Source organism: Zootermopsis nevadensis, unplaced genomic scaffold, assembly GCF_977971745.1.
Source record: "Zootermopsis nevadensis isolate Lab colony 2312 unplaced genomic scaffold, Znev_1.0 Znev_ptg000008l, whole genome shotgun sequence".
NCBI lineage: Eukaryota > Metazoa > Arthropoda > Insecta > Blattodea > Termopsidae > Zootermopsis > Zootermopsis nevadensis.
In genome coordinates this window covers 204949-229149 of record NW_028259140.1, presented here as the reverse complement: position 1 = coordinate 229149, position 24201 = coordinate 204949, and the positions used below count along the sequence as shown (strand labels likewise).

At 36.4% G+C, this 24201-nt stretch overlaps 2 protein-coding genes and 1 long non-coding RNA gene across 7 annotated transcripts; 1 reads left to right on the top strand and 2 right to left on the bottom strand.

Annotated features, from left to right (window-relative positions):
- Positions 1 to 818: 818 nt before the first annotated feature.
- On the bottom strand, positions 819 to 4205 carry LOC110839526 (uncharacterized). Its single transcript, XM_022083793.2, has 5 exons — positions 4064 to 4205; positions 3500 to 3979; positions 2439 to 2536; positions 1142 to 1426; positions 819 to 975 (listed from the first exon to the last, which is right to left on the bottom strand). Exons 3-5 carry the CDS (start codon positions 2470 to 2472, stop codon positions 935 to 937), a joined length of 360 nt encoding a protein of 119 aa, XP_021939485.1. The 5' UTR covers positions 2473 to 2536; positions 3500 to 3979; positions 4064 to 4205; the 3' UTR covers positions 819 to 934.
- LOC147874431 (uncharacterized) lies at positions 2643 to 4152 on the top strand. The gene is made up of 2 exons (XR_015534087.1): positions 2643 to 2767; positions 3368 to 4152. It is a non-coding gene; the product is annotated as an uncharacterized LOC147874431 (long non-coding RNA).
- LOC110839519 (protein unc-13 homolog 4B) lies at positions 4146 to 23418 on the bottom strand. 5 transcript variants are annotated; one of them, XM_087344764.1, is made up of 23 exons: positions 23136 to 23418; positions 19674 to 19835; positions 19117 to 19183; positions 18048 to 18159; positions 16401 to 16448; positions 15591 to 15750; positions 15096 to 15272; positions 14613 to 14834; positions 13981 to 14099; positions 13730 to 13882; positions 12829 to 12969; positions 11935 to 11986; positions 10772 to 10929; positions 9778 to 10006; positions 9550 to 9624; positions 9071 to 9169; positions 8500 to 8700; positions 8202 to 8408; positions 7262 to 7565; positions 6371 to 6494; positions 5313 to 5509; positions 5001 to 5228; positions 4146 to 4441 (listed from the first exon to the last, which is right to left on the bottom strand). In XM_087344764.1, exons 2-23 carry the CDS (start codon positions 19833 to 19835, stop codon positions 4338 to 4340), a joined length of 3339 nt encoding a protein of 1112 aa, XP_087200890.1. In that variant the 5' UTR covers positions 23136 to 23418; the 3' UTR covers positions 4146 to 4337. The 5 variants fall into 5 exon arrangements, with proteins under 5 accessions (XP_087200890.1, XP_087200889.1, XP_087200891.1 ...); XM_087344763.1 differs by lacking the exon at positions 23136 to 23418 and adding an exon at positions 20455 to 20838; XM_087344765.1 differs by lacking the exon at positions 23136 to 23418 and adding an exon at positions 20605 to 20838.
- Positions 23419 to 24201: the final 783 nt, after the last annotated feature.

Genomic DNA, 24201 nt, shown 5'->3' with positions numbered 1-24201 from the left:
AGGGTAAAGAGCAAATCACAACTGGGCATGTTATGCCAAAACTGGAACTCCTAGCATGTCCTTTTCCTCAGTTATTCTGGGAAAATACAGGAATGTGATGAGGAAAGGAAGACATGAACAACGGCAACTTTGTTGGGGCTACAGTGACTGCAAGGTTTGAAGCGCCCTAAGAATTTTGGGATCTGAGGTTCCCAAGGTGTCAATTTTATTCTGGGCTGTTATGCAGTGTAGAACTGTAGGTTGATACCAATGTTTTAGAGAAAAACTGTCTCCATCTTCAGGGCTGAAGTCAATTTAGCCAAACGGTGTCACAACCCAGAACAATGATTATACCCTTAAGAATTATTGTCAGTTCCACCAAGCAAAAATATCTGCTTCAGGACTAATACACAGAAATATGCCAGATTTACAGATCCTGCTGTGTGTAAACGTATGTCCACATATTTCTGTGTTGCATTGTTCTATACAAATATTAATAGAGGCCTTGCAACAGGCTGATCAACCAGCCAAGCAGTCCTACCAGATACATAAAATGACTACATTGAGTTATTAATTCTGAACTGTTAATCAGTAAAAACTGAATAAGAAAAATATCTTGTGATTTTCTTAGCTGTAGGGAAAGAAAGGACAACTAAAAACATTATCACAACAAAGTGCGCCAATTTGAAATATAAGTGAGTGTGCATATACACAATACAACACACTTAGAAGAGAATTACAATCAAATGCAAGAAGTATAAAAATGGTGTCAACTCAAACATGCTGGAAAACACAGACTAAAATTATGTTACATATAATATGGACTGAATTAAACACTATTGCAAGTAGCACTTTTGCTTTGTATATTTGGTATTTAAATGATACACTGTACTGTACTCTTATGAAAATTTAGCTCATGGAATTAAAAAATCCACAAAAATGCTTTCACAACGTATTAACCATTTGAACAGTTTCCCATAAAACGCAGCCGGACATCTGAAAAAAACAAAAAAAATCTTTTACAATAATTCAAATAAGAGGGTAAAAGTATATAAAAATTACGAGGACAGGACAGGATGCTCTTGGAGATGAAAGTTAAGCAGAACGGAAGAAGAAAATATGTACAGAAAGAACCAACCAGAGTGAACTGAACTGAACCTACTCTTCCCACACGACCGCGCACAATTCAGTTTCTGCAGGTTTCCGTAAGTGACTCCGTCACTCCCACACACAGGATTGAATTGGGGAGGGACAGGGCAGTTGCATCCCAGCAAGGAACCACTACCATCCACCACAGGGCCACCGGAACCATTGCCCTGTGGCAATGGAGCAGGCTGAGTTGCCTCATCTTCAGGATCTTGTCTCCAAAATGGGGGCAAAAAATTCTCCCATTCGGTCTGACGAAGCACACGTGTACTTGCATCTGCTTCCTGAATCAGGAACAGAACTGTAAATGAAGTTGATATTATCTTAGTAGAATGTTGGTGTAGCTATACTGTTCTAGCCTTGTATTTGCTATTTGCAACAATAAATTATTTCTTTGTAAAGTAACAGGCACATCCCACTCACAGAAAACAAGTTGGCTAGCTTCAAAAGAAAGTATTTTGCAAAAAGATCCACAGCTTTCTTTTTTATACTAAGATTCCTTACAATGTTTACAATACTTATACAGTTTACATACAAATAACATGTCCAAACCTCAAAAAGGAAGTGACTGTAGGCTTAAAATTGGTTATCAACTTCTTGAAGACTATAAAGCCTTTGTCTTCAGGGAAATATCTGCTTCAGGCAATACCAAGAGCATCTACATGCTTGCAAACACTTGCTGTGGACAACTTTTGACATGCAAATTGATTTCAGTAATGGTATAATGATCTGCTACCAAAAACAGGGGGTGGGGGGTTAAGTATATCTTCAAATCAGTTTCCTTGTTAAAATTAATTCACTTCTTACTGCTTTTTAAACTTCTTTTGTGGAAGGAAAATGGGTCCCAACAAAGTTGTCACCCACCTGGCCCATGCAGGTTTGCATGCCCTTGTATTAAAATATTACATACTTCACTCCCTGATAGAAGGCTCTAAAATACATGCTTCTTTGAATACATGCCTATATATACAGTTATGTCTTTTACACATGCGATATAAAATATATTTATAAAAAAGGCATTTTGTTTGTCTATCCACATGCTCACTCATCTACCCACAGCTCAAATACCTCATAGTATATGTTAAATGTAGGTTGTAAAAATTGTCGTGTTTTATTGATTAGTTCACAGACTAAAGTCTTCAGCATACAAACTACTAAAATAGACACATAAATTAATTCTGTAGTGGATGACAAAAATTACATTAACTGCAGTAAAATATATTGCGTACAACACCCATGTCAATATTCTGGGACAAAACTAAGTGAACTACATGAAAACGTTTTCAAAACTGAATAAAATTATGCTGACTTACAGCAAGAAGCAGCAATGACCATCAGCGTCTTCATTGTTCTCTCTCAAGATTGTGATTTGGGTTACTAAGCAGATTTAAGATGTTGAGGGAAACAGGAGCTGAAGAAAACAGGAAACAGGAAATCCTTTGTGGTTTATTTCTCTCTTGACTTCCCTTTGTAATGAAAACAAATCCCTACTTTTAACCAAGATTGTTAGGAAGATACTTCCAAATGCATTTTCTGATCTTACATCAGTGACTGGCCTTGTTAATAATTTGTTGCTGACAAAAACACAAATGCTAAAATGCACAATACTAATAAACAGTAGAGAGCAACAAACAACATGTTTGTATGTGCACTATGTTGTGAAATGTTAAAAAATTGCAGATATGTATTCTGTGTAGCTGTAAGTTCTGTAAGGTACAAGTGACAGGCCATTTCAAACAAAAATAAACATTTGTGAAGAATTTCTAGTGCAGATCTTCTATAAAAGAATTAATCAAATTCAGTGATGGGAGAGACAGACAGACAGACATTACTTCACATTTAAACAATTATTTGCTCCAGTTTGCATACCATTTTACAAGGATCTGTTTTTTTATAGCAGTTAACTGCATAAACTGTCACTATATCAACCAGTTATAATTACATTGTTATGTTACATTTGAATGAAAAAATTTTAACAAATTAATTTATTTAATTCTTTCTACAAATTTAGGTGACATAATGTCTATTCAACTACAATATGGCATAGAAGTGTTAAAATAATACATTTAGACATACCAATAATAATTAGATCTGTAGACTATTACATCAAGGGCATAATTCTAGAAGGGATATCAACAAAATAACCGACTCACAGGAGACTAAATTCTTATTCTTATTTGGTTTGATGTGCATTATTAGTGTTAATATGACCAAATGTAACTGCTTGTATCTCTATCTACAGCAGCCTCAGCATTACACCCTTTTGGGATAACATCTTGGACCAAATATCTCTGATTAAGCAAATACATTGATACAAGCCTCTAGCATGGTGCCCTTGATGCGCACTGTACACGATGACAGATAACATACTGACCCCGGTAATATGCAGCTGCTCTACCAGATGATAAATCAGAAGATGTTACGACCAATGTAACCAAGTGACAAACAATCACAGAGGCAGAGTGATTCTGGAGAAATGAAAATTGTTGCTATTTACATTCTGACCCCACTTGATATGAACTACGCTGCTGTTCACTGCAGTCCCTGCTCTTCAGATGCCTTTCTTTCGCTGCTGTGCAAGTCCTTTCTGACCACCTTGATTTGATTTTTGTTTCTCTTCATTTACGTTCTGTTATTTGCTTTACATCATATGCCACTGTTGGACCTATAAATTACTGATATAATAGATGCAAGTGTTTGTGTTGCTTGATGCCACTCCATTTCAAGACAACAAAAACAGCAATGCTGATAAAGTTGCGGCATGCACCGAAGCTGATCATTTACTGGAAAGAAACATGGTTTCTGCTCTTGATAAAGCCTCTCATCTGTCTCAGTACTTTACATACCACAAAGCCTGGAAAAGGAAAATCCGTGTTTAAATAGTTGAGCAACATGTAACAATTTCAACAGAATGAGATATGAAAATAAAAAAGCTTACCTAGTGTTCTTCATTGGGTGGGCTTCAAATGTATCTGTTTAACATTTTCAAAGCTTTACAACAATAATAAACTTGCCAGAGCAACATTTCACCCAGGAATTTATTTCTTCCCAGAAAAGTTCATCTTTCACTAACACTAGTGCTATAACGAAATGGATAATTTATTTTTACGTGAAATTCAATCACATGAAAAGTCTGCCACTGTGATCACTAATCAATCATCACATAAATATTGAGCGCAGTATCATTGACTCAATTGTCGAGGTTCACACAGCTACTGTTCATAGGGCAAAGTTCGCCTGCAAGCTGTGACACTGAATTCTCCAGAATACATTCTCGAACGTCCATTCAATCTTATAAAGCCTCCGCCATGGTCATCTGCACAGTCAAAAGTGAAACAGAAGTTGATAATTCACAATAATATACTGCCTGTAATAATTTATGACTGTATTTTAACACCATTAAATGAATAGATCAATAGTAGTAAATAAAATTTCATTACAGACTTACAATATTTGCTAATACATCTCTTACAGTAACTGGGTTGAGCAGTTTTGGGGTTACATATTAGCAAATTCTGAGATAGAAAATTTTTCCCCTGTGTTTCAGTTTCATCACACATAATTATCCACAATTCTCACTGGATGCTACGTACACTCAGCAGCTGATACGAACTGTTGAAAGCCTCTGAACACATCTGTGATGGCACAATTTCCCCCTATTCCTTTTCCTTCAGCTTACCATTAGGCAGATATGCTATGCTATGGGTGTACTTGTGTTTACAAATCAATATTGTACAAAGAAGCATGGAGCATGTCATTTTGATTCCACCCCACTGCCTTCTGCCTGAGAACCATCACTGTTTCCCTAACATCATTTCAGAAGTTTCCTTTACTCCAACATATGTCAGACTTTCAGCAGATACATTCTTTATTACCTTGATGATTATATATTCCTATGTGAGGCAGAAATGGTAAACAAATGATATGGAGTGGGCCCTTGCTCATATAAGACATCACACTTATTATAGAATGCCACACATCTGCAGAGAAGGCATGGATATTATGTGCAGTGTTATTCTTGTATTTGCTCAGTTTTCTGCCTCTGATAAATTCCCTCACTAATTCTTCACGATAGTGTTCAAGAACAACAAATGCTCCAGAATCTGTAAAAAAAAAACTGTTAGTGTTTCAAGTAATTGTTAATTTGCTTTCATTTTTCATGTCTGACAACAGAAGTATGTTCATACCCAGTTTTGTTGGTGGGTTGAGTTTTAAATGCATCTGTTCCAAGTGTTCAAATTTTGTTGAACCATCATACCTAGGAATATCATCAAAAGAGATAAATGTTTCCCCCAGATACCTGTTTCTTCTTAGGAATGTCTTTTCTTTAACCACGAACATCACCATTGCATTTTCAACATTCAGCTGCACTGAGGTCAGTGGCCTACAAAAGCAAAATCTCAGATTACTAGAGTGACAGCTTGTCAGAAAATCCTACTTAAAGTCAAGCTTTGCCAGACTGGAAAACCGTAATAAGACATCAAGTCAGACTGCAGTGTCACAATCTTAAAAGGGAGCATCACATGTTAACACAAAGACAATCGTGAAAATAAATGCACAACTCTGAATTCTTTCATTAAGATATGATCAGATCCATGCTATTGTCATCATTGCTTTGCAATAATATTAGTTGTTATTATTACTACGACAATTATAAAGAATTCAATTTGATTACAAGTGTCCATTTAAAATTCTTGTGAATGATACACTGCCATCAAAATGCAAACTCCACTGTTGAGGTTGACTTATTTATTGTTTTTCCTTCATGTTGTTGTTGTTGAACATTGATTATTAACAATTAAAGAACACAACAAAAGAACTGAAGAGCTTTAGGTACTTAGGAAGTAAAATAATATAAAATGAAAGTGTTCAAGAAGAAATTACAGAAAGAATCAAAAATGAGGGAACATTTTATGAATTAGTGAAGTACATACTCTGTAAATGGGTTCTACTTTCCTAGCTCTTATGAGGGGGCCTAACAGATTATGAATTAATTTTTATTTGGTCACCTTAAGACAGAAATAAAACTAATTTTTGAAATGTGGTTTTAATACATGAAAGACAAACTCCAAAAGGTACATAGACTTACCTCCAACAGAAAAGTATAGTTATTTTTCCAGACAGACTATTACTGTAGTGTAATTAATCATATATTTAACGTAATTCTATGTGCTCCTACAATTTGAAATCTTTTGATCAGTTTTCCATGAACTACTTATGACAAAATAAGATAAAATTTCCTTACATTACGAAGGTTTCTTCAAAGAGTGGAAATGCTGTATTCTTCTGAACCTTTGTTCTTCGCTGGGTAACACCCAGAAATTTATTTTCTGGTAGCAGATAAATTTTTACATATGGATGACAAGAACCTGAAAATAATAAGCACAAATATATAAAACAGTTGCAATATAAACTTTATCTAGTTACTCAATTAATATTTCTGCCATATTTACAGACTAAAATAAAAGAAAGTCACAGCATCTGTCATCCTGTTATGTTCTGCTTTTTGAGTCAAAATTTTCTGCTTAGCAACTTGTTCTCAAACACCCTCCAGCTGTTGCCTTCCATTATGGTGAAAGACCAAGTTCCACACAAGTAGAAAACAACACGCAAAATTACAATACAAACTGCAATCATTATGTTTTAAACAGAAGATTGTAAGACAAAGATACTATATGTAAATTTACTCCGCTTAATTTCTTCATTAATGTAATTGTGATGTGTTAATTCTTTTCTCAAATATTTGATCCTTGCCAAATTCCCAAACAGTTTGTCCGTTATCTTTATGTCACTGTGAAATATCTTACATTGGCTTAGAATATAAAAACAGAGCCATAACGTGTGCCATACTGGAGCAACTCCAATCTTAGTAAAAGAAAAGAAGAAAAGAGAAAAAATTCAGGATTATTTGTATGCCCAGCATTACAGTGATACAAACTGAGATTATTAATGGTTTTTCTTCAGTCCCTCCAGTAAAATTCATGGACAGCACCTTAAAATATGCAACAATTGCTCTTTTTGACGTTCTTCTTGCCCGTCCTGCCATTTCTAATTCAACTCTGTATATTTTACAGTTTATAAAGCATTATTAAATAAACCAAGACATAAATTCACATCAAACATATGGTACTTGTACCTTTACTACTAACTGGCTGAAGATTCCTTGCATTCAAAATCTCAATCTTCAGGATCTCTTCCATAAACATCATCTTGACTGTAAGAAGACCATGATCAGGTGTCTGCTTCGCTTTTTGTTCTGAAAGTTGCTCCATGCGATACTGGTGCACCAGCTCCCATGTGTCCATTACATGAACTTGCAAAAGTTGCTCTAGGTCTGTCAGGCTGCTTACATCAGTGCTTTCATTCAGCTGTTTGAAGAATCTGGTTAAATTCTGTAGAACCTCATAAAATTTCTTAAAGAACGAATGCTCTCTCTGTAACTGATAAAAAATAATTTATATAGAAGACTCTGGTAATGAATCTGACATACATTCAGCATAACCACTTTAAATCAAAGTTAGGCCCAGCTATCCCATACTGACCAAGGAATTTCTTGGATTTCATCTACTTTTCCAGACAAATGCTGCAAAAATATGCCTAGATTAAAACAGGATTGCCTCATACCTCTTTTGATGATTTGATTCTCTACAACCTCACCAGTATTCAGTTTAAGAATAAATTAATTATAAACATATCATTCTTATAACAACAACCAAACTAACTTTAACTTTTGACAGCAAAGATGTACAGTTCATGTCCTTATTTTTATGGACATGCATAATGAAAAACAGTCAATCTCAATGTTCCCCAAACATGAAAACTAGTAACCTTTCTACATAAATGGGCAATTATCAGGCCCATATTTACAAAGTGGGAAGGTCTGTGTCTTTTATATTATTAACAGCTGCAGTGCTAAATGGTGACAAGGCTTATAAATGACACGCTAACTGCATTATACATTAAGCCACATATTGTTGTCTAGTGATGAAATTGTCAGGGACATAAATTGCTATCACAGAGGACAGAAATAATCATTTTATATTATATCAAATTAAATTACGTAACAATCAACCTACCTTCAGGTTTATTTCCAAGACCTCACTTAGTCTAAAGCCCAAATTCTTCAAGATTAAATTCAGAAGACAATTGAAGTTACTGGAATCAAGATGAGAACAAAGAGCTTGTAGGTTCCAGTCCAGGTGACTCATGAACTTGGCTATCTTCTGCTCATAGTCAAGGTCCTCAAATGCTTTCATTAAGATTTTGCTCGTTGAAGGCATCATCTAAAAGCACCACACGGAACAGAGAGGCTTATACTTCACTTCAGATCCAATAAATCCTGCTAATATAACAAAGAGAATGGACATGCTTTACCTTTTGAATGGCCACCTCACATATTTTGTTCCTTGCTGCTTCAATTGTGTTATCAATTATTACTTTTACAGTCTGCCTGTTGTTTTCTGTTGAACTACTTTCAATTTCATTGTCACTTGTATCAATTTCATCCACCCCAAATCTCCAAATAGAATGGACTGACTGTTGCACATGGTCCATGTTCGTCACTGCTAAGCACCACTGAAATTATTAAAATTACATTACATAAATGCATGGAAGTGTCACATTAGAGTGAAGTATTACTACAAGATACTTCTACCAGTGTTAACCAACAGTTTGAAAATCAGCAATGCTGTTACGTCCTATAGACACAGAAGAGACTGATTTACAAGCAAAAATCACAAAAATAAAGCATGCTATATGGTAAATACGCTGCATTTCTTTAACTCAGTCAGCCACATCACTTCCTCCTTCATCCTTCTGCAGCCACAGTTTACACAATATGCAGCGCTACCTTCATGTCTTGTAGCAAAATTGTTGGATTATGAGAACAATCTGTTATTCAGTTTAAATATCAAGACTCTAGTAGTATTCATTACATTATACTCACTGCCTGAATTTCCATGTCATTTATATTTTCACCATTATATATCTCCTCTATTCTTTCACACATCTGATCAGCATAGAAAATTAAACACTCACAGACACCCTGAAAAGAAGCAAATATTCAAACAGTATCTGGTCAGAGTTCAGTCTGCAGCTGCTCTCTAACTGTCTGTTTTGCACAACAGGATGGTCGCAGAACGCAAAGAGACTCTGAGAACACGTAACACAAAGTGTTGCGTGAGAGCAGAAAAACTAACATATAGAAGAAGTCACACGTCTTCAAAGCTTCAAAAAATGTTACTTTACAAATGAGATAGTCTGCACACAGTAAGAAACACTGTGTGTTATATTATACATATCGTGCTGAACGGAGCGCACACAAGTGTACAACAACCTATGCAGTTTTATGCAGAAGTTCGTAACATTTCTTATGAGCTCTACTAACATAATTTATTCTGCCAACATGATACACATTACACTTACACCAATTAATTTCTCTGCAAAATGTTTCAAGGCACTGGCATCTGGCCAGGCAAGCTGCTCCCAAGAGATTTTCATCTGCAATAAAATTAAGCAGAATATAACATGCAGACACAGTAATAAATAATATTACAGGTAATATAATTTATGAATTACAACAAGTACACAAGTTCATCACAAAAAAGGAACTCCAATAAAGCCACTCTTATTTCTCTAAGATGTCACAGATACCTGAACAAATATGTGAAGAATATCGCATGCAGACGAACTGCATTTGGTGGCGGTGTAAACGGGAACGAACCTGTCCAGTTGTACAGCTTTCTGTATTCCCTGCAATGCTTTGTACTGTGATATATGGAGCCAATGAATGACCCCTGGATGAAACCACTGGTGGAACTTGTTAGGAAGGGTTAAATCCAAGTTTTTTTGGCTCTTTGTGTGACCTGTCCTGTTAAGATAACTGATATCAGAACAAACACATGTAAAATTACTAACTTTTTTAACATTTTTCAGGGAGGTTGAAAGGAAAGGTCCAGAGATCATCAAGCTAACAGGAATACCATGATTCTTATTCTGAATAATTAACACTTCCACTGCTGCTCAAGCAAGATTACTCTTCCAGTGCCACACATCAAGAAAAGTCGTCCCTGGTGCACATTAAGCACCACACCATGAGGACATACAAGACAGTGGAGGTACAGTTCCACTTATTATTGACCTAAACCCTGGATGGAGATGGTCAGCTCACACGCAATCCACTTTACCCTGGGGAAAGACCCCTTCGCACCCATTTCATGGAAATCAGGATGGGTCCCAGAGCCAGGCTGCACACAATAGATAAGAGAAAAATTTCTCACCTTTGCTGATAATCAAACCCTGGTCATACAGCCTGTACCCTAATCACTACACAGACTAAGTTACACTGGTGCATTCCAGTAACAAAGACAGCTTGAAACGTCCTTTGTCAATCACTGAAATATTTAGTATTTTCTGAAACTTGGGTTAATAAACAGCCTTAGAAATTCACAGATAACATTACAAGGTTTCATGATCAAATCATGTATTTGCTTTTGACATGCATTTCATATAAGAATTTGTATGTGTATAAGTGAGGATGATTACAAATGGTGAATTGAGATGGTAAGAGGAGATGTGGTTGTAGGCTATTTAAAGGAATTACAAGTGTGTTTGTATGGAGGGATCAAAGAATAAAACACTGGCTTACCTATAAAATGTTTGCAGGCTAGTATAGAGCTCAAACAAAAGAGAACCGAGGGATAAAGGATCATTGTCATACACCCCTCTTTCTGAGCCATCCTTGAACTTCAGTGGGTTCATGCTATTCCATATGCTTGCAACAGTTGGTTCAATAATCTCTGACAACTGTGACAAAGAATGAATAAAATTATATTCTACACACAGTGTTACATGTATTGAGTACAAGAGAATCAGTACACAACTTCATGCATAGAGATGAGTCTTTACAAAGTAACTGTACTCCCAGACATGTTGTCCTGAAAACAAAAGTGCTGGGGTACTCTGGCACACAATTCCAGGTTGAAAGAAATGGGCACGAATCATACGACATTGTTCTCATGATAGCTTTACACTTTTAAATGCAGAACTAAACAATAAACAGATCACAGAACTGAGTATTCTGCCAAACAGAGAAGTCAGAAATTAATTATCTCGTCCTTCCCTATTTCAGGTACCGTGTTGTATGCCTTAAACTGATCTTTATTGTGAATAATGTTTCTCATCTACAAATTACTCAAAAATACTTTCACTGGTCCCTGCAGCCTAGACAATTTGCTAACCATACAGTATGAAATTATCGCTCACAGATCACATCATGAACCACTTCAAGCAATTTGTATTTTTTGTGGTTAAGTATAACTTCAATATCAATTTCAATCAAAGAATACATAATAATCAAGCTGCCTTAGTGGACATGTGACCATCTCACCCTGACCCACTGTTGAGAACTGCTTGTAATGCTGACATATTAGGTGTCAGCAGCTAAAGTAACAAGTGTTTGCTAATCCAAAATGGGAGAAACTTTATTTTCAATTTCATCTCTTCAGCTCAAACTTCAAATTATGCCACATAGTTCAGACACACTGTGTATATAGCATTAAATGTGTCAACTTGGTCTATTAGTCAATAAATTTTTTTGCTTAGCAATTATTGTATATTACTTCTTGGTTAGTCAATTAAAATAACCTCAAATTTAAAATTTTAAAGCTTCAGATAGTAGAATTAATCTTAAAATACTACTTACAGTTTATGGGACTTCTGTATTCAAAGTACTATTGCCTGCCTACGTAATATACCTTGTTATTTTCTTTTTGTCTATAATACTGTATAAGCCATGTTAATTATACTTACTTTATCATCACATAGTTTGTAGAGTGTATCTGCGTATTGGAAATTAAAATACCTAAAAGAACAAGCATAAATTTATTATATCCTTAGTTAGATGCCTGTGCATTACCAAATACTATGAAATTGGAATTAGTCTATATTTAAGAATAATCTTCTCTTTCTACTTTTATGTTCAATTTTAATCTGTAAGCTATAAAAATGTTTTTTCTACTACTATCACTATATGTCATGCATTTACATATAAACAGCAAATCAATGTTTCAGTAACAAAGAACAGCAAAAAAGTTACTCACTAAATTTGTCATTTATCATAAGCAGGTCAGAATTTATCAACAATATTCATATAATGGAATCATGCTTGGCCAACAGCGGCAAATAATTTCAGCAACAGTTCAACAAACACTATAAATCTAGGACTAAATTATGGAATAATGAAAATGTGACTGGACTTAACACACTAAAATACATCAAAAATAAAAGACAGATCACAGAAAATCATAGAAATGACAAATCTTTATGTTCTAAAAATCAGAAATATTAAAAGAAAGTTTAGAAAATAAAATAAAAATAAATTAAGTGAAAAGTATAACAGAAAACATAGTACAATACGATGACACAAATTAAATAGTATTATACATTGCAAAGTCCACAATCTTTTACAGAGTATCAATGTTCTTCATTTGACAATAAATCACTTAACATCACATGTATGATATTTTGGACCAGCGATTAAAATTGCCTTACATTACATTACATTACATTACATTAAAAGTGGAGGAAGAAGAACGCATACTTGTGAAGGTGTCATTTTGCTCCTGTTACATTATAGATCACTTTATGAGAATGATAAATTGCTAAATCCTTACTGAAAATATGTAATTCATATGGCATACTGACTTTTGGTAAGCTGGGTCAAGAAGATCAAAGGCTTTCTGCAGAGATTCTGTCACAGCGGTTACCACGCTAAGAAGTCCTCTTATCTTTTCTTCTTCATTGCTAACATCATTTACACCATATTCTTCAGTGACTTTGGTAAACCTGGAAAAATCAAATATATAAAATTATTAAAACTAGAAACAACACGTCAAACAAGATAAAAATAGATTATTCAGAATGACAAACTTCCCTGTGAGTACAAGTAAATCATCTGAACATCTTTCAGGGTTTATCTTGCAACATTTAAATATCTGGTAATAAGAAAGAAAACGTTCATTAAGAAATCAAGACCAGAATATTTTTCTTATTATTTGGTTCAAAAATTATTTTACCTATAGTTTTGTATAGATGTAAAGCATGGTCTTACTCAGAAAAACATTGATTGCTAAGTGTTTGAAAACAAAGTGCTGACGAAAATATTTCAGTCAATGAAAGATAAAGTAATTGGACAATTACACAATTTATGATGGGCTGGACAATTGGCATGTATGAACTTCTGGAAAGTGGCATGGACCAAATAAAAGTCAGAAGCATTACTGCTAAAGCAAATTTGCTCAGTTTAAAAATAAAATACATTCACTAACAGTGTTGAATAAAGAAGTCAAGCAGTTTATATTAAGAACTGCCTCCTTCTTCAGGGTTAAACTTAAACCACTGGGATGTTTTTATCTTTTTGACGTTGTGCAACACCCAAAAGACTCTCAATAACAGGAATTATCCTGATGGCTTGGGCAGTGAACATGCAAATGGACAGCAGGTCTTCTGACAATGGATGAAGTGAGTAAATTTGTGAAAGTGTAGTTTCGAAACATTCCATATTTTGTGTGAGATTTTATAAAAAAAATAACTTTAGGTTGCTTACCACTCAGCTGCTCCTTCTGTTGTTGTTTCAATAACTGTAGCGCGAATGTCACTGTGATTTATGCTCTTTCTCCACGGCAGACAGTCATTACATGCAGCTGGAAAAGAGATTACATCTTTTGGAGGCTGAAGTTCTTGGAAAAGAGTCAGAAGACTGAAACACACATCAGAACAATTTATTTTCTCAACACTTGTTCTTCTCAACAGCACGAGTTTATTGTTACATGCAAAAATTACAGCCCATTTTCTTACCTGAGAATAGTAGAAGGTTCATTTATAGTTCTCTTACTTGAAGCCAATACTTGTATATTTCTAATACCAGACAGAAGGGATGGTAGTAATGTAACGGCAGCCTTCCAGAACAGTATCTTCTGAAAATACAAGTGCATATGGTAGTCAAACCCCAATACAGTGCCCCCCCTATATAATGTAACCCTCACACTGTCCCCAAGAAAGCCTTGAAACAGAAATTCCCTATATAATTTCAAAAGCTGTAGGTCAGGTGAATTCAGAACATAACAAAATTCAACCATTTATAATCCAGCACTTCTCCAGGACATCCCTATGATCACCCGAAGAACACGCTAGAAATTCTCCATGACACAACCTTATCTCACCATTGGTGATGGAGAAAAGCTGCAGAAATCCTTGAAGGTTATGTGGACGTCATTAAGTGGTGGTGGTTTTTGATCCTATGTGGGTCAGTCATTTTGGATTCGGTTCAGTTTGATTGGGAAGAGTTACTTTGGATTAGGTTGCGTTGTTTTGGGTTAGGATGGGTTAGAATAGGTTAGGTTAGGTTAGGTAAGGTTGTTTTACAATGTTTTACGATGTGTCCTGGAGAATTTCTAGCACATTCATCCGGTTTAATTATACATACATACCTCTTCCTCTGTGACCAAGCCTTCTTGAATGGCCATGCTCAGTTTCTGTTTCAAAGGCATGAAGACAGTGAAGCTAAGAGGGTGACATGTGTGAATATTACTGAACTCAATCCACTGAGCCAGGAGTTCAGACACCAGCGGCAGACCACTCTGAACACGATGCTGAGTTAGTATTTTCTCTGCAAGTCTTGACAGACTTCCATTCCAGCTGTGTGGCTCTACCTATGGAAATAAAATATTTTTATTTCTTTAGCATCCAAGAGGAAAGTATAAATATTTCATTTTGTGGTCCCAAGTCAGTAAATAATGTAATTTCTTTATTTAATAATGTTTTCTCAACTTCAACTATAGCACTGAATGGAAAATCAGCTGCTTATGATTGAGGTTTCCCTCAGTCCCTCCTGATAAAAGTTAATATCATGCCATTCTCTTAGAATTTGTATGATTGTTTCTACACTAAAAATTCAAACAAAACTTGCTAACCTGTGACATTTTAATTTCGTATAGAACTACATTCTTTATCAGATACATATGTTCCTGGAATGCGGTGTTTGTGTTCTCAAAATGGAATGCCAGGCGGAGCTTCACATCACCTCGTTTCTTCATTTTATCTTTCTTACACACACTGCATGACAGTATGTGGCCTCCTGCTGGAATATCCTGGAAGAAAGCCAATGCCAAGGTGCAAGTGTGGGAATACAGAAATTGGAGTTTAAATACTGACTATCACTTTCCCCATCTCGCTGAAGGAAAGCATTTATCACAACTTTTTCCTTCTTTCCAGTTCTACAAGTTTTGTATGAAACAATTTTTGGTCAAGTGAATGTTATTAAACGTCACTTTTGGCATCCAAATCATGTTTGGTTCATGCAGTCTATATTCTGAGCTTAAACTGTACTAAAATTTCTAACATATAACTAATAAGAAACAACAGAACAAAGAAATTGTAATGGTTTAAATGCACATAAGTTCCCATACCTTCAAAGGAATTAATGAACTTCCAATCATTTTTCTGTCATGTTTGTCCAAAGATGCTGAAGATGCAACATCTTTTAGTAGTATTTTCAGACCTTTCACACCCTTCACCTTTTTAATATTCTTCAGCTTCTCTTCTACTGTCTTGTCTCCGTTGAAATTCCTAAAATGTAATTTCAATCAACATTATTAATTAACCTAACAAGTGCATGTCAGCAACAATGACACACTCAAATAAGTTCATTTTGCCTATTTTCACTCCATAATGAAGTACGGAATAATTTTTATGGAGTAATTAATATAATAGCACACATGCAAGTGCTTGCAAGATAAAATAAAGACTCACTTTCACCTATCAGTATAGTAAAGAAATTAATTTACATCCAACTTAAAAGTTTCTGAAAATGAGTTTTTATGGATTGAACTATGGTTGTTTTTGTTTTCCACTAATTCAGGAATTTCTATTGGTAACAATCACACTTGGTAGCTTTTGCTTAGACGTCTACTTGCTTTTGAATGACTGTAAGGATACATACAGTGAACTTAAACTAATTATGAACGATGGGAAAATATGTCAAGGTAATGGTCAATTGGCACGACATGGGAGTTTTCACAGTAATTTTCAGACAGGGAAAAACAGTAAAAAATATGTAAGTTTATGTTGGCCTCTTTGCATCATGAACAATTAATAGGTGCCTTCCTGCATAGACATATTTGGATGTTCTACCAAAATGATTCTAACTTGTTTAAATAAGCATTATTCACACATTAACAAAATGTGACTAAAGTAAAAATACTGAATGTGAAACATACCAGAGCTTAACACAGAGGACATCATCAACTGTAGAATTTTCTATGGGTCTGAAAATAAATTAAATGTGCACATTTATTCATATAACATTCTACAAACAAAAATGCAATAGGTAACTACCTTACTCTTCAGATCAGTGAACTACCAGGTCAGAGACAAAGCCCCTAACTAAGGACCAAGGGAAGATACAGCAATACACTGTTTGGTCAGCTCTACTATACACTTCTTGGAGTGGTGATAGATGAACATGGAGTGATGATGGAATGATTACACAGGGCAACAATTTTTCACATTTTCCAGTAACATGGATAATTTTCTATGTTCTTTACTAATTTTGGGGCGCTGATTTCAAATACGACCTTGAAAAACACCTAACATGTAAGATTTTTTGATACGATAACTTTTACTTTTTCTCGTTTCCGTATACAGTACAAAATTTAGCCTACTACTAATGCCATTTTAATGGGTTTATTTACAAAGCTGCTGGTGGTTTTGTTCCTTTCCACGCTGCGAGTTCTTTAGCAGAAAGTCTGGCTTCAAAATATCCATCGTCCTACAGTTTTCTGATCTGAGGCCCGACAAAAATCCCTTCTTTCAACTTGGCATCACTAAGATAAAAGTTCCCCTCAGATATTTGAATCCTTCTCCTTCCTTGTCCATTCCTTTAACAAATTTTTTTATAAGTCCTAGTTTAATATGAAGTGGGGGTAAGAGAACATTTTGTGGGTCAACCAAAGGCTTGAACTTGATATTACCTTTTCCCGGAATTAATTCATTTCTTCCTGGCCAGTCATTACAATAGCATGTGCTTAAACGTCAAAACTCACATTACAGTGAGGTTATGGGAGACTGCCAGCGTAGCCAACCTGCAAAATATATCCCTATGGAATCAATGGTAGACGTTAAGACAAAATACCACAAAAATGGTACGTGATGGAAAGTTTTCAAGGCCATATTTGAATTTTGCGCAAAAAATACAATATGAAACACATATTTTTATCCATATTACCGAAACATTGTTGACCAGTGTTATTATTGTAAAAAAATGGAAGAACTCAGATATAACCAGCTGCAGTGCCACTTAATCCACTACAAATCTCACTTAGAAGTCACCCAGGACTGATCCAAGGTCTCTGCAGTAAGAATCTATCATCTAACCATATGAGCTACACACAGCCTTGCAATAGAGTAGAGTAGAGTAGAGTAGATAACATATGACAAATACTTGAAGAAAATCTCACACAACAAAATACTATTACATAAGTTTATTATGAAAAACAAATAAACAAATACTTATGAAAGCAGGATTCTTTTGAAACAGTATATAAGGAAGTTACATGATTCATCCATCAGAATAAGTCAAGCAAAACACTGCTGTTACAGAGAAAAATGTATTCCAGAGTTCATAAAAGTGAATGACCAGCTAATACTGTCGAATTGTATTCCATGTGGCTCCCAAACAAAGCCACAGCCCAGTCACTACAGTCTAACTGTGAGGTTAAAACATTTCTTAATTTGTATCTTTCTCTTGCAAATGATTCCATCTTTCTTATTTAACCTTCTTATCAAAAATAACTCATGTAAAATTGTCAAAAGAAGAGGTTCATAGCGACTTATAAATCCCATTCAAAAACATGCAAAGTACTCACAGCTGATACTTCTCTTCCCATATCGGTTTTAATGTTTCTGGCTTTACTGAAGTGCTGCAATGCAAGCTATCGTTAGAAACCAAGTACAGGGTACAGAATGGGTGGCTGAAACCTGCAAAAAAGCAGAAAAATGTCTATACTTAATTATAAAGTCGCATTTAAACATGTCCCTTAGAATGTACTTTCAGTCTTTTATGAATACATCACAACATATGATTTCATATTGCTTTAGGCAGTGCATAATAAAGGCAAATGTACTTATCAGATTTAGTCTCAGGAGAACAAGAACACATTAAATGGATTTGATGTGTCTACGATGCTAATGTTAGTCTACTGGGCAAAAACAGAAGTACCATAAAGGAGCCCTATGAAATGCTAGAAATGGGGATGATCTACCAGTAAAAGAACAGTGTACATCCTAATGATGTTATGTGAATGTTTACTTATAATTACTTAATATAATAAGTAGTATCAAGTATATTTAATCACTTGATGACAGTGGAAGGCTGCCATGTGTACTGGATATTGGCATAATTTATACTGTTGTGTTTGATGACTCCATTATTTTATATATGCAAAGAAAAAGGAAGTATATGTTCATGTATCAACATCAGGATACAACATAAAATCATAATATAAAGACATAATAAAATTTTAAAAATGTAACAAATGAGAAGGAAGTGACAGGAGGCTGGAGGAAATGTGCATAATTTATACTCTTCGCTGAAAGATTATTACGTTATCCAAGTCACGGAGGGTAAGATTAACAAAGCACAAAGCATGCATAGGAGAGCTGAGAAATGTATACAAAACGTGAAAGTAAGAGAGCACTTGGAAAATCTAAGTGATAAGAGTTTCTCACAGCGGTGAAGATGTTTATATTGCCCTTCAGGGTTGCGGAATTGTTGGCAGAACATAGTGACTACAACTTCAGCCTTGAAATTGGAAGCAGTATTTTTCTTCAAAACGTCAGTATCTACCTACAAGTCCACACGGCATCAAAAGCCAGATCAACAACTGACAACATTCAAAGGTGTTCAGCAGAATTATAACGATGAATATCACATACCGTTTACATTAGCAGGTTTCAGGATCATGGCTTCCATTACTTCAACATTAAGAAGAATTTTTGGTGCCTGAAACAAAATATTACAAAAGAAACAATAAATAAAGTAACTCCATACTATCATACGTTTTAATATTATGAAATGTAGTACAATGAATATTTGACTTCAGCTAATGAAATTGGCTGTTATCGGTTTTAATTACTGGCCAATAAAATTAATTTTAATAAAAGGCTAGGTGGTCAGAGGCAAAATGCTTAAGCACACGGAATCATACCCTCTCTTTCTCATGTTGCTGACAAGTAATAATTCTGTACAAGTGGGCAGTCCCCCCCCCCCCCCCCCAACTAGTCAACGCCTTCAACAAAACCCTATAAATGACATGGACTCTTGTGTATTGCTTTGCTCCTGCAGGCATTAAAGCTGGATAACAGTAAGACAACTTAACATCAATTGTTATCAGACGTAAACTTCAAAGCTGAGCTGCATTGTGCCAAAGAGGTCAACACAATGCTTGTATAGGCTTTAGATTATGAGTACCTCAGGCGTAAATTGCATTTACCTTTCTTAATTTTGTTACTTCAAGGAGATGGCTGTGCATTTTTTCATCCACTTCAGAGGCTTTTTGAAAGTATTCCAGTATTGCAGAGCGCTCTAAGTCTGCATCACAGCCTTTGAAGTGCAATATTTTGTAGAGAATTTCACTATACAGCTGCTCATCCATCTGTAAAGAGCAGAGAGTTGGGGTTTATTTACATTTCATAGATCCTTCTTCAGGATAAACCAAAGGATGTAGAAGATGTCATAATACAAGTACGAAACTTAATTCACTTAAAAGTTAAAGTACAGGAAATTTCCAAAATAATTTTCCACAAGAGTGCTTTTAACATGGTAACATATATCAGACAACTTTACCAACGTGAGAAAACACAAAAGTAGCTCGCCAATAAACATACGAAGCAATACAGCGAGATACTTCTTGCATCTCCTATCTCACTCCTGCAACTCCATAGAAGAATTTACCTCATCTAAAAATTCTCAGTTATTATATAAATGCATGTAAGCAATAGTGATGATGCCTTCTTGTGTAATTATTTTTGTGGTAAACTGTAGTAGATTGTGAATCACCGTCACAATTATGTAATTTATATTTGTTATTAGAAACAACTATGACATGTTCTACATCCTTGGTATGAAAGAATAATATATTTTATAACACCATCTCTTCTTCAAACAGTTGCCAAACTGAATAACAGCAAGACAGCATAATATCAACTGTTATCAGATGAAAAGCTGAATTTGTTTCATTTCAAATATACCAGCCAGAGGTCTTCAAAACGTACCCATAGCTTCAGATCCAGATCTTGAACCTAAGCCTTAGTCTATAGGAACCAGATGCCCCATTACTCAGAACCATTCATGAAGTACAGCCGATGCCAAGAAATTATCATCAAGTACACACACAACGAGAACTTTCTGTCTCACTCTCACACCTGCTCTAAATGTTCTGTCAGTTGTTTTGTATCTGACAGATTCCCAGGTCAAATATGAGCCACGGAACGGGTTAGTCGAAGGTTTGTCTTTGTTCTTCTCAGTCACTGTGTAGAAGTTTCCTTCTTCTGCATCAGTCACACGTATTCTGCCTTTACGGAACTAGTTAGAACCAATACAAAGGAGCAGTACGTATATTCTGCAACAACCTGTAACTCCGATCACACATTCGCGTGGGGTACTCAAGCGACACGTGACTCTGCAGCTGACCGAGTCATGCGCCGCCAACCATTATTAAACGTCGTATAATTTTATTCACTGTTACACAACGCCACCGGCAGTTTATTATTGCTGTTGTTACCGTGACGTCGAAGTAGAGCATGCTTAGACCATCGACTTAATCTGTCATGTCCACGCGGACTTTTAACTCCATATTCTCAGTCGTATCAAAAAAACAGAATAGATCAACTTATATAAAAGGTCTATTTAGTGTATTGTCACTTCATCAGCCATATGAACATTTTGTAGCCATTTTGAGGGATCTCACGTTCTCACCACTGCGAGTTTGTTGATGACATTTTCTGGGTTATTGCGCCTTGTAGCCTGGTAGAAGTATACCGACGTTTCAGAGGTACTTACTACTTCCATCATCAGGGCGATGAGACAGGCGAAGGTGTAAGAATAATGTTGAAACGGATCATGAAGAAGCAGGGTGTGAGAATGTGGACTGAATTCAAGTGCCTGAGGATTGCATCAGTGGCGGACTTCTGTGAACGCGGTAATAAACCTTCGGGGTCCCATAAAAACGGGGGATTTGTTAACTAAACGACTGTCAGCTTCTCAGGGAGGACGCTGCTCCATGGAGGTCACATGACGACGCACTCGCCTCACGCATTTCTTGCTTCCCCTGTGTATCCTGCATCCATCTTTGTCGCTCTGATTACTCTGAAGAATCCTGCTTTAAGTTCCTTGTTAAGTACTGACTTTATTTGGTTGAGAATGTCAGTGTACGGATATTGTGGGCACGCCATTTCACCCCGTGACAAATGACGTCTCAACACGAGACGCTAAAAATAGAAATGATAAGGCTTGTCCATCCTTCACGAGACACCAGCCCCTTTCTAACAAGACGCTAATGATTGTCAGCGTGTGAATCTGGTAATGAGCCTTCAGGTTCCATGCAAGGCGGGGAATTTCTTAACAAGGATTGTGCTCCATACGGCGTTGTGCATGGTCAAGGGTGTAGTGAGGCGCAGCATCCCAAGTTCAACAGACCTGAAGACGTCCTGCTCAATTTTGTGCGGAATTTGTTTTTTGAGCGCGTGCAGTCAATTATGGCCCTTTTCAGATCCTGCTATGAAGATTTTTCTCACTCCCTCCAGCGAACGCCAGGACAATGCCTTAAAATAAGCCATGACGCCTCAAATAATGACCTTGTGTCTCATTCGGCGTTCTTTTGACGTCATCAGCTCTGCCACCATTGTGATACAAGGCATTAGGGAAACCGTCGTAAACAGTACCACGACTGGAAGATAAAATCATTACATAAAATACAAAAAAAAATCTTTCGGAAATGTAGCGAAGTTTAAAAAAATCGGAACGTGACAAATAAAAATTACACAGAGTGCTCAGGAAAATATTTCTACCAAGAGGGATAAAGTGGCAGGAGACTGGAGGAAAAAGTGAAACGAGGAGTTACATAATTTGTACTCCTTTCCAAATGCTGTCGGGATGATCAAAGTAAGGCGGGTGCACAATTCTAGTCGAAAAGCTGAAGGGAAAAGACTACTTGAGAGACCTAGTAGTAGAACACCAAAATGAAAAATGTGCGGGGGGGGGGGCGAATGGATTCATCTGGCTATACGCAAGGATCACTGGCGAGCTCTTCTGGGCACGGCAATGAACCTTCGGGGTCCACAAAAGCCAAGAAACTGACTGAGTAACTGTTAGCTTCTCAGGGATTTCACTAAATTTCAGTGACCAACATTATTAGTACGTCAATGAACAATTATCTATGAACGATGATTTTGGAGTGCATCTCCGGGCGAGTTTCCGCGAAAGTGAAACACAAACGAATTCCATCACGAGTGAAGACGAGGAAGGCGTAGCGGATGAGAAACAGATAATTTGTGAGCTACTGGCAGGAAACACGAGTCCACAATGCGGTTGTTCTCCGCACACTTTTTTACATCCCGTTATCCAGACTCTGGAGTAATGTGAAAAGAGCCACGGGTGAAAGTTGGTTAGCACTTAAAATGCCTACACACTTAAGATAAGTGTTCTGACGGAATGAATCTCACACCAACATGAGCGCCGTGTCATCTGGGGGAAGTTTACTGACAATTCAAACCAGGCACAAGTCACTTTAATTAAAGACGTTCTGCGAACAAAGTTTGCGGAACAGCAGCCGGTAACCGGGACTAGATCTGAACCCAGGGCCTCCCGATTACGAAGCAAGAACAACACAAGTTCTACTTCTTCAAAAAAACCAGACATCGTTCTCACTTGTTACAAAACCGCAATGAAATCTCACCTCTGCGTGTCCTTCGGCTCGGGCTCACGTCTCCTTCGACGCCGTCCACACGCACTGCTCGTAACTGACTGCCGGATCCCGGCGAATGCGGCTGGCTTTTGTGCAGTAGGAAACGACTATCTGGTGTTCAAATGGCAATTATATGAGTCATCAGCACACATGACTGCATGAATACGAACCGGCAGACGAACTTCAGGCCAGAAATGCTGCAAAATTGGGAATATCGAACGTGATGGACTGCAAATTCTGACTGCAGGTCCTAGACATTTTCCAAACACTCCCCATGAATATTTTTGGGCACCTGAAAAACGTCATTGCCCCTCCCTTCATGTCCCTTCAATTCATCACCGATGGTCGTCAAACTTGATGGGATTACGAACAGTCCCATTATCTCTGGAAAACGAACAATGCTGCCACCAAAGTGGCTAGCACAGTCACGCAGCCCTGCATCTGAGTCAGCTTGTTAGGTTATGTCCCATAATGTTTAAGCAACTAAAATAGGACAACTTCAGAATGGTCACGTTTGAACCGCAATCACAAATCAACATAGGAACTACAATTACACAATTCCTGTTCTTAAAACAAACATTAACACAAGATGCCACATAACCTTCTGGACCAATCATAATCCAGCTGGAATAGTAGTTATTCAATCTTGGCTGTTCACAGATCTGAGCAGTCGGTATCAACTATCAGCTGGTTAAATCTTTTTTCTTTTATCATTTCTGACTGAAAGTTTGTCTAGTTCTGCTCTGCTCGACATTAAGGTGGCCTCTAGTACAGGAGTTTTCAAGGGCAACCACCAGAAAGTAATTGAAATAAAGTATTAATGATAGTTTTTATTTGCGATATAATTCTCAACAAAAAACATTTGCAAACAAGCGCATCAGAAACATACAAATTTACGAAGAACAAACAACAGTTTCTTTAAGTCCTTATTTACTTTGCCAGGTTGTCGTGAATTACGCCATCTGGTTTTCACTTCTTTAGATTTTGCAACAACAGATTTTTACAGAAAAAGATCATCAGCCTTGCGTCCAACCCCCAACCTGGAGGACCAGGTCTC